General features: G+C 39.8%; 2 protein-coding genes across 2 annotated transcripts in view; one reads left to right on the forward strand and one right to left on the reverse strand.

Moving 5' to 3' along the window:
• SLC16A1 (solute carrier family 16 member 1) overlaps positions 1-11,375 on the forward strand; it is a 39,097-nt gene that overhangs the window by 11,067 nt on the left and 16,655 nt on the right. The window lies entirely within an intron of this gene.
• Positions 3,292-3,768, reverse strand: LOC108301203 (40S ribosomal protein S18-like). Its single transcript, XM_037737027.1, has one exon. The coding sequence runs from the start codon at positions 3,748-3,750 to the stop codon at positions 3,292-3,294; it is 459 nt and encodes a 152-aa protein (XP_037592955.1). The 5' UTR covers positions 3,751-3,768.

Raw genomic sequence — 11,375 nt, forward strand, 5'->3', positions numbered from 1 at the left:
GTTTCACCATGTTGGTCAGGCTGGTCTTGAACTCCTGACCTCAGGTGATCCTCCCGCCTTGGCCTCCAAAGTGCTTGGATTACAGGCGTGAGCCACCGTGCCCAGCCTATTTTTATTCTTTTTTTGAGGTAGTAATTCACTAGTAACAATGTGAACTGTTTTATGCTGTGATTTCCTAAAAGAAGTTTACTTATTCCTAGAATTAGAGCTATAACCCTAGTAATAAAAAATGCTAACTTAGGTTTCATTGTTCTATTTTGTTTGCATGTCTTGCTGTTTGTCAGCTGAAGTAAAAGTAGTTACTAGTTTCTGGAAACCTTTCTATACTAAACATTTTTACAGATATTTCATAATTTTTCATCCAGGCTGGAGCTTCAAGTTGAATTATTAAAGGGAAAAATATTTTTATTGGAATTAGTTTGTGCTTATAGTTTGCAAATCAGACTTCAAAAGTTAAGTAGTTTTTTTCTTATTTTGAAAATTCCTGTTTTCAATTTAGAATGCAGATTATTTAACATACTAATATGCTTATCTATTTTTTTTTTTTGAGTTGGAGTTTCCCTCTTGTTACCCAGGCTGGAGTGCAATGGCATGATCTCGGCTCACCGCAACCTCCACCTCCTGGGTTCAGGCAATTCTCCTGCCTCAGCCTCCTGAGTAGCTGGGATTATAGGCAATGAATGGGTCACTTACTTTTGAAATAAGTTGTACTGATGTGGTACTTCTCCCTACATCAGTACAATTTCTTTCAAAAGTAAGTGATCCATTTTTATACCCCCCACCCTTCTTATATAATGGCCCCTTCTCCCTAAATAAAATCATGCTTATTTGGTTAAACAGATGATGTAAGTCATTTTCTTACAAGGAAAATTAAGAATGTTGGCTACTAGATTCAGTGTATTGAACAGGACACTGGCTGAGACTGACAAAAGAGGATTAAATAAGTAAATACACACACACAAATGTGTGCATATATATATAAAATATATATAGATATATGTCCATTACCTTTAAGTTTGTTTAAGTTTGCATGTTAGTTTGCCCATTTACAAATATGTTCAGCTTCATCAGTTCTCCATACTACTTTAATCCTCCTCATATCTTAAACAACTACTGTACAAGAAGATTAAGATTGGGGTCATAATAGTAGCATCATAGGGTGTTGTAGAATATTAAAGTCAAGTCAAATTAATTGGAATTATATCAACATATGCTAAGTAAAATGGAAATACAAGTGAAGATTGATTTTTTTTTACTTGGGCATATTGCATCTTCTTCATGAAATTTAGTTGAAGTTGAAAATAGCCAAATCTTTCCTTTTTTTTTTTTCCTTCATTGAAGTTGCTTGACTGGCTTTGTTCATGATATAACAAAAGTAGTTCTAACTGCTAGTTAGCTGAAACATTGATTGACAGGAAGTTGTCTAGGAAAACTTAAACCCGTTTCACCTAACAAGCCAGAAATATTTAAAATACATGTTATTTGGTAGTGGCACTAAATCCCATTCTCTGGGAAATTTCTTAAGGCTGTTTTTTGTTTTGTTTTGTTTTGTTTTTTTTAAAGAGACAGGGTCTCGCTAGATTGCCCAGGCTGGAGTGCAGTGGCTATTCACAGGCACTATCCCACTACTCATCAGCATGGGAGTTTTGACCTGCTCCATTTCCGACCTGGGCCAGTTCACCCCTCCTCAGGCAACCTGGTGGTCCCCTGCTCCCGGTAGGTCACCATATTGATGCTGAACTTCGTGCGGACACCCAATCGGCATAGTGCACTACAGCCCAGAACTCCTGAACTCAAGCAATCCTCCAGCCTCAGCCTCCCGAATAGCTGGGACTACTGGCACGCGCTACCACACCCGGCAAGGCTGGTTCTTTATGTCCACATGCCTTCATGTTACTTGTAACTTTTGTTTATGCCTTTTCTTTTTTTTTGAAATGAAGTCTTGCTCTATTTCCAGGCTGGAGTGTGATGGACCGATCTCGGCTCACTGCAACCTCCGCCTCCTGGGTTCAAGCGATTCTCCTGCCTCAGCCTCACAAGTAGCTGGGAGTACAGGTGCGTGCCACTACGCCCAGCTAATTTTTGTATTTTTAATAGTGGTGGGGTTTCACCATGCTGGCCAGGATGGTCTCGATCTCCTGACCTCAGGTGATCCACCCTCCTTGACCTCCCAAAGTGCTATGATTACAGGCCTGAGCCACCACACCTGGCCGTGTTTATTCCCTTTCAAAAAAGTTCAGCAATGAGGCTTTGGTCAGCTGAGTCTAGTTGGACTACCATTTAGCAAAGATCCTTTACCAAAAGTCATTTGCAAGGCAGAAAAATGTCATACTGGCCTGGCATGGTGGCTCACGCCTGTAATCCCAGCACTTTGGGAGGCTGAGGCGGGCGGATCATGTGGTCAGGAATTTGAGACCAGCCTGGACAACATGGTAAAACCCATCTCTATTAAAAATACAAAAATTAGCCTGGCATGATGGTGCGTGCCTGTAATCCCAGCTACTTGGGAGGCTGAGGCAGGAGAATCACTTGCACCAGGAGGCAGAGGTTGCAGTGAGCCGAGGTCGCACCATTGCACTCTAGCCTGGGCAACCAGAGTGAAACTCCATCTCAAAAAAAAAGTGTTATATTTGAACACTATGTACATAAGACTGCAGTGGCCACAGAAAGGTGTCCGAAAGGCTAGAAATTAAAGGATATTGTTTACGCTAGGGAAACCCCTCTCAACCTCCCATACCTCCTTCTGTCTTCTTTTAGATGGTGAAAGGGCCCTGAGATCTAACAAGCAGTCTCCATTTCATCACATATCACAAATTTAGCACGTGCTATATTTACTTGAAATAAACAGGGCTTTTCTAGATCACAGTAGAGATGAGGACAGTTAGAAATGTTAACTTTCATCTGTTTTACGGTCCTGTAGGCTCCTGAGAAGTGTGCACTGTGTGCATTCTTGTTAGGAAAAACTTTGAACAAATTCCTGGTTTGGAGAATGCTCTCCAAGAATACATATGGTATTTAGGACTACACGTAAATGTGAAGAGGTCTATAGGGAATAAACTTGATAAGCCAAAGAACTCTTTTTGCATGACATTATTATTTATTAATTTATTCAGCTTTTATTTTAGATTCTGGGGGTACATGTGCAGGTTTTTTTGCAAAGGTATACTGCATGATGCTGAGGTTTGGAATACAATTGAACCCATCACCCAGGAAGTGAGCATAGAACCCAATAGGCAGGTTTTTTTTCCTTTGATATATAAACTATTTATTAACAGACAAGGCCTACAGACTTTATTTCTTCTTGGACACACCCACGGTGTGGCCACGGTGGCCAGTGGTCTTGGTGTGCTGGCCTTGGACATGAAGGCCCCAGAAGTGGCGCAGCCATCGGTGGGCCCGAATCTTCTTCTGTTGTTCCAGGTCTTCGCGGAGCTTGTTGTCCAGACCATTGGCTAGGACCTGGCTATGTTTTCCATCCTTTACATCATTCTGTCTGTTCAAGAACCAGTCTGGGATCTTGTACTGGCATGAATTCTGCATAATGGTGATCACATGTTCCACCTCATCCTCAGTGAGTTCTCCTGCCCTCTTGGTGAGGTCAGTCTCTGCTTTCCTCAACACCACATGAGCGTATCTTTGTCCCACACCCTTAATGGCAGTGATGGCAAAGGTGATTTTCCGCTGCCCATCGATGTTGGTGTTGAGTACTCGCAAAATATGCTGGAACTTTTCAGGGATCACTGGAGACATAGCAGCAGCACAAGCAGCAGCGGGTAGGCCTCCTGTGGAAGAGCCCAATAGGTAGTTTTTCAACCCTTTGCCCTTCTGCCCCATCTTGTATTTCCCAGTATCTATTCCCATCTTTATGTCCATGTGTACCCAATGTTTAGCTCTCACTTGTGAGAACAGTATTTAGTTTACTGTGTCAGTTTCCTTAGCATAATTGCCTCTATCTGCATCCATGTTGTTGCAAAGGACATGATTTTGTCCAAAGAACTTGTAAAGGAAAGGGGATTTTTTTGTGTGTGACAGAGTCTTGCTCTGTCACCCAGGCTGGAGTGCAGTGGTTGCTCACTGCAACCTCTGCCTCCCAGGTTCAAGCGAATCTCCTGCCTCAGCCTCCAGAGTAGCTGGGATTACAGGCGCCTGCTACCACACCTTGCTAATTTTTTTTTTTTTTTTTGTATTTTTAGTAGAGATGAGGCCTCGCTGTGTTAGCCAGGATGGTCTCAATCTTCCGACCTCGTGATCTGCCTGCCTTGGCCTCCCAAACCGCTGGGATTATAGGCCACTGAGCCTGTGATTATGGGCCACTGCACCTGGCCCATAATTTTTATCAAGGTAGAAAATACGTATTATTTAACTAGAACCTAAATTTTGTACAGTGAAAAATAGTAGTGTATTCTGCACCATCTCTGACCATCCCTTCCTGTGTACGTATATATCAGCTTTTTTCTATAATTAATACATCCCTGTTATACATCAGAATATACTGTAGTGCTGAAAAAAAGAACTGTCTAACCTGATTCTGATTCAGTTGAATGCCGCAAGGTGATAATGCAATCTGAATAAGCCATTAGGTATCAGTTTAGTCACTTTTAATGTTCAAATTGAATTAATGATTTAGAAAAACAGCCATTCTCAAAGTGTGGTTTTTTGGACTCTTCAAGCACCTCAAGACTCTTTCAAGATTGAGGTTTTTAGATTTTGTTTGTAACTAATCATCTTGAAACTATCAGCCGGGCAGTGGCTCACACCTGTAATCCCAGCACTTCAGGAACCTGAGGTCAGAGAATCACTTGAGCCCAGCCCAAGAGTTCAAACCAGCCTGGGAAACATGGCAAAACTTCATCTCTACAAAAAATACAAAAATTAGCCAGGCACGGTGTCATGCGCCTGTAATCCCAGCTACTGGGAGGCTGAGGTTGGAGGATTACTTGAGCCCAGGAGGTTGAGGCTACAGTGAGCAGTGATTGCACCACTGCACTCCAGCCTGGCTGACAGAGCAAGAAACTATTGCAAAAAAAAAAAAAAAAAAAAAAATCACCTCACAAGTTTTGGTGTAGTGTCAAAGAGGAATATCCTCAATTATCTGAAAATGCCATTAAAATATTCCCTTTTCCAGCTACATTTTTGCTTAAGGTTGCCTTGGAACAAAAAACTTTGAGATTTGTTGTCTTTTTGTGCAGAAGGGGGGGTGGGCAGGGGCAGGGAGTGGAGAGAGTATGAAGGTGAGTTTTTTTTTATTTAGAATGATGAAAGAAATAATACATAGCTCATTTTAAAAAGGTAACAAATTTGGGGCACAGTGGCTCATGCCTGTAATTCCAGCACTTTGGCATGCTGAGGCGGGTAGATCACCTGAGGTCAGGAGTTCAAGACCAACCTGGCCAACTTGGTGAAACCCCATCTCTACTAATACAAAAATTAGCCAGGCATGATGGTGCATGCCTATTATCCCAGCTATGCAAGAGGCTGAAGCAGGGGAATCGCCTGAACCCAGGAGGCGGAGGGTACAGTGAGCCGAGATTGCACCACTGCACTCCAGCCTGGGCAACAAGAGCAAAGCTTCCTCTCCAAAAAAAAAAGAAACCTCGCAAATACCAATGAACAACAGAAAGTGAACTCAAAAAAGTATAACTGTGAAACCATCACCATCAGTACCATAAATTTAATCACCTCCAAAAATGTCCTCCTGCTCCCTTTGTTCTCTTTGGTGGTTTTTTCCTGTTGTGTTAAGAGGATTTAACATAAGTTTTCACTTTTAGCAAATTTTAAAGAATTCAATACAGTAATGTTAATCATAGGCCTTATATTGTAGAGTATATCTCCAGAACTTAGTTTTGTTGTATTATGGAAACTCTGTACCCTTTAACCAATGCCTTCCCAGGCCCTGATAATTGCCCTTTTACTCTCTGCTTCTGTAACTGTTTTAGGCTCCACATGTAAGTGAGATCATTCAGAGTTTGTCTTTCTGGGTCTGGCTTATTATGCTTCACAAATTTCCTCCAGGTCCACCTATGCTGCAGCAAGTGGTAGGATTTTCTTTATTTTTTCTTTTTCTTTCTTTTTTTTGGAGACTGAGTTACATTTCTTCTTTAGCGATTCCTCCTTGATTTCTTCACTGTTTTGGTTTCTTCAATGTATTCATTTTCAAAATGGAAAAGAAAGCAAATGAAAGTCAGGTTTCCTAGACTTTGAATCTTGGAAGTTAATTTGGGACAGGTGGTCTGTAAGCCATGAAGCTGGATTAGGGCTAGTTACAGAGGGCAGAAGTTTATCTACTTCAGCAGCAATAGCTTCAGTAAATCAGCGTTTCTGGATTTGAATGTTTCCATGTGAATTTGAAACCTAAATCTAGTTTATACTTAGTAACATTATTTTAAGGTTATTGGTTTTAGATACTTTCTGCTTTTAAATTTACAAACTGGTCATTGTCATTTTAGGAAGAGACAGTAGCTTAGTTTTAAATGTTAAAAGTGTAGAGAACACCATGAATACTGTTTCCAAGGCTTTTGTAGCTCTTCTCTTTGGGAGTGGGGCAAGGACATGGTGGGTATGGAGCACAGCTTCGGCTTTCCAGATTAGTTTACTAGCACAATTTCTAAGAGTTATGAGAAACAAAGATCAGAAAATCTAGAAGGTCATTCTTATCACCATCATTGCTAAGAAAAGTTAGGGTTATTGTTTTCTGTCATCCTTTAGACAAGATGAATTGATGAAGAATTTTTCTCATCACCCTATCACTTTGTTTTTTAGCCTCATCACTCTTAGGCAATAATAGCTAAGCTGATAGGAAAGCTACTGTGCACATTGTAAGGATTAAAATCTTAAACTTTAGTCCCTTTTAGCCTCTGGACTTTAGCATACAAAGAATGCATGTGCTCTCTTCTCAAGGGGACTCAGTGCTCTGCAAGGCGGCCTGCTCTCATAATTCACTTTCTGAATGAGTCCTTCTGTTTACAGCTGAGACTTGCCAGTTTAAAAGGAAATAATGCTTCGATAATGATATTAACTGACTTTTTTTTCTGTTAACATCAGAATTTTTAAGTTAACAGGGATAGCCATTTGTCAGGTGGTGGCAGAATTGCGTTGAATCTGTGTCTGGTTTTTTGATGTGGTCTGTTTTTCAAAATGATTTTGGATACTCTTATTTCTTTTACTTATTTCCTTTTAAATCATTTTAAAGCTTCTTGAAGCTTTAAATCTAATTTGGGCACTATGGAATAAGGTATTAACTTGATGAGGCAAGCTTAGTGACTAAAAATTGTAACTGCCTTAATTGGGACAAATCATAGCTGGCAGCTAAACTCAGAGTTTAATCACGTCCAGCACGTATTAGCTGTTCCAGTCAGAGCCTGATGTGTTAAACAGCCCTACTGTCTGTGTGTGGGTGTTCTATGTGTGTAAATATTCTAAGATGAATTAATCTTTTTAGTAGTTCTTTGAAATTTTTCAAGTATTCTCTTTTTCCATACCTAGATGAAGAAAAACTCATAAAATCAACACCAGCAGCAGTTGTATTTAACATCATTTTAGAATTCAGGCTGTTTCTGTTAGCAGAGCTGACCTGTTAAATACCTATTAATCATTCATTCCAGTAGAAATTTTAGGAAACCTTAACTTGTAAATATTTTATCTCACCTGAATCATAGGTAGATGAAATGCCCTAGAACAAAGACATTGAATTTTTAAACTGGATTATATTTTTGAGGGAATTATTCTGTACATCCTCAGGTTGAGATACAACCTTAACTAAAAATTATCTCTTGAGAATGGATGCCTGAGCTCTACTTTTTCTTTTCCAACTTGAATTATCCAAAAGGCTTTCCCCGCCCCACTACAAAAGAAAGGTGTATCTTTTATTCATTCCATTTCTTACTGTGGTTCACTGTCCCAGGCAATAAAAATCTCAAAGGAAGGGAAAATTCCAGAATGCATAGTCCTAGAAAGAATCCTATGATAGAATTCCAAAAAGGGATTAGGTCATAAATACTGGAGAATATTGAAAAATTATTTCATCTGGACAACAAACTACTGCCTTCTCTCTTTTTGAGACAGGGTCTTCCTCTGTCACCCAGACTGGAGTGCAATGGTGTGATCGTTGTTCACTGCAACCTCTGTCTTCCAGGCTCAAGCAGTTCTCCTGTCTCAGCCTCCCAAATAGCAGAGATTACAGGCGCCTACCACCATACCCAGCTAAATTTTGTATTTTTTATAGAGATGGGATTTCACCATGTTGACCAGGCTGCTCTCAAACTCCTGACCTCAAGTGATCCACCCACCTTGGCCTCCCAAAGTGCTGGGATTACAGGCGTGAGCCATCATGCCTGGTCACCTCTATTTTCTAGGCTAGAATCATTATTAAAAAATGAGATAGATATCACAGAGATGTATATCAACACATTTATTTCAATTAAAATGAAGTGTGTGGCAGGGAGTGGCGGCTCACACCTATAATCCCAGCACTTTGGGAGGCTGAGGCAGGTGGATCACGAGGTCAGGAGTTCAAGACCAGCCTGGCCAATAGGATGAAACCCTGTCTCTACTAAAAATAAAACAATTGGCTGGGCGTTGTGGCACATGCCTGTAGTCCCAGCTGCTTAGGAGGCTGAGGCAGGAGAATTGCTTGAACCTGGGAGGCGGAGGTTGCAGTGAGTGAGCTGAGATTTCAGTGAGTGAGCCAAGATTTGCACTTCAGCCTGGGTACAGAGCAAGACTTGTCGAAAGAAAGAAAGAGAGAAGTGAGGGAGCAGAGAGGGAGAGGGGGAGAGAGAGAGAGAGAGAGATCTTTTACTTGATTGGTTTGAAAATGAGGACTGGCCAGCTATTTCCCATAAATTGAATCAGCTTAATCTATTTTTTTTTTTTTTTGAGACAGTCTTGCTCTGTCGCCCAGGCTGAAGTGCCATTAGATAAATGTCAGATCCTCCCTTCTAAAACCTTTCTCTGATAGCTTTAGAATGAAGCTCTCCCCTGAATTCTGACTAATCTCTTCAAACCTCTTCTTAAGGTTTACTGACTCCATATATAGTTATGTCCACTCTTCTAGCTAACCTGTTATTAATTTCATTGACTTTATTTATTTATTTATATTTTTTGAGACAGTCTTGCTCTGTCACTCCAGGCTGGAGTGCAGTGGTGCAATCTCAGCTCATTGGAACCTCTGCCTCCCAGCTTCAAAAGATTATCCTGCCTCAGCCTCCCAAGTAGATGGAATTACAGACACAAGCCACCATGCTTGGCTAATTTTTGTACTTTTTGTAGAGATGGAGTTTCACCATGTTGGCCAGGATGGTCTTGAACTCCTGACATTAGGTGATCCACCTACTTCAGCCTCCCAAAGTACTGGGATTACAGCACAAGCAACCATGCCTGTCCAACTTTACTTTCCATTTTTAGTTCTATTTCAAGTCAACTAATGTTCTTTGATGGATCTTTTTTAGAGAAAGATATAATTTTTTCTAGTGTTTTAAATGCCTATTTCATGTCTGTAGTCATTTAAATATTCATATTCCTATACCTATAATTCCTGAGTGTCTAATCTGACTGTGTTCAATTGGCTTTGCTTTTACTCATGGTTAATTGGTTCTTGATATGTTCACAATTGTGAGCTTATGTTCAGCAGGCCTTTGTTTGTAGGAAATCTTTGCTAGCAAAATCAAATATAATGTATCTCTGCAAGAACAACAAAGGTTTCCTACAGATAATTTCCTGCCAAGCATGAGCTCACACTGACCTGAGTCGTGAATTCTTAGAAAAGAGTCTTCTGTCCTCTTCTTGTCTCCTTTTCTTTATCCTCATCTTTGTCTTCTTTGTCTTTTAACCATCCAGATAACCAAGACAAAGAAGTTTGCCTGCCCTCTCCTTTGGCTTCTGTATTGTCTCCCCGTGCCACAGAACAAGTTTTATCCCCCTTGTCACTGTCCGTGGACTTTTAGTTTTTGATCAGCTTTATTGAGATATAATTGACATAATAAAATTCACTAACTTAAATGTACAGTTTGAGTAACTGTCACCGTCATGATAATAAAGCATTTCCATTACCCTGAAAGTTATTTCATGCTCCTTTGCAGTCAGTCTCCTCTCCCCAACCCCTGGTGGCAACTGATCTGTTTTCTATCACAGTTCAAGTATCCCTTATCTAAAATGCTTGGGATGAGATGTGTTTTGGATTTCACATTTTGGAATATTTCAGTTACTTACGCAGTTAAACATCCCTAATCCAAAAATGCAAAATTGAAAATGTTCAAATGAGCATTTTCTTTGAGCATAATACCTGGTGTTCAGAAAATCTCAGATTTTGGAGAATTTTGTCTTTTCAGATTAGAGATGCACAACCTGTGCTAGAATTTTGCCTTTTCTACAATTTAACATAAATGTGACCATATAGGATACAATGCTTTTTTTTTCTACTTAACAGAATGCTTTTGCAACTCATCCGTGTTATTGCATGCATCAGTAGTTTGTTCCTTTTTATTGCTGAGTAGTATTCTATTATATGGCTAAACCATTGTTTATCCATTCATTTGTTGATGGACATTGGGTTGTTTTCAGTTTTTGGCTATTATGCATCAAGCTGCTAGAGAATTTTCATATAAATCTTTGTGAGGATGTATGTTTTCACTTCTCCTGGGTAATACCTCAGGCCATAATGACTGGCTCATATGTTAAATGCATGTATAACTTTATAAGGAACTGCCAAAATGTGTTCCAAGGGACTGTACAATCAGCAATATGAGAGTTCCATCGGCTTCATATTCCCACAAATTCTTGGAATTATCGATCTTAATTTTAGTAGGTATGTATTAGTATCTCATTGTGATTTTAATTTGCATTTTTAAATGACCAACGATGTTGAGCATCTTTACATGTGCTTGTTTGTCATTCATGCATCGCATCTGTTCAAATCTTTTGTGGAGGTTGCGGTGAGCCGAGATCATGCCATTGCACTCCAGCTTAGGCAACAAGAGCAAAATTCTGTCTCGCTTAGTCAAGTATTTTTTTGTATTTTTAGTGGAGACGGGGATTCACCATGTTGGCCAGGCTGATCTCAAACTCCTGACCTCATGACCACCCACCTCAGCCTCCCAAAGTGTTGTGGTTACAGGCATGAACCACCGCACCCAGCCTAAACTTTTTTTATAGTTGTTTCTTTATATTCCTTCAGACATCTTCACCTTCATAGTACTAATATTATGAAGAAGGGTTTGTGTTATAGTCTAAAGATGTAACAGGAAATTACATTTTCTAACCATGCCATTCATTATTCATTAGTACTAAGTGAATTCGAGAAGGGGTTATCTTTGATTTAAAACTACCTTTTTTTTTCTTTTCTTTTTTTTTTTTTTTTTTTTTTTTTTTTTTTTTTTTTT

Source organism: Cebus imitator, unplaced genomic scaffold, assembly GCF_001604975.1.
Source record: "Cebus imitator isolate Cc_AM_T3 unplaced genomic scaffold, Cebus_imitator-1.0 Scaffold32, whole genome shotgun sequence".
Taxonomy (NCBI): domain Eukaryota; kingdom Metazoa; phylum Chordata; class Mammalia; order Primates; family Cebidae; genus Cebus; species Cebus imitator.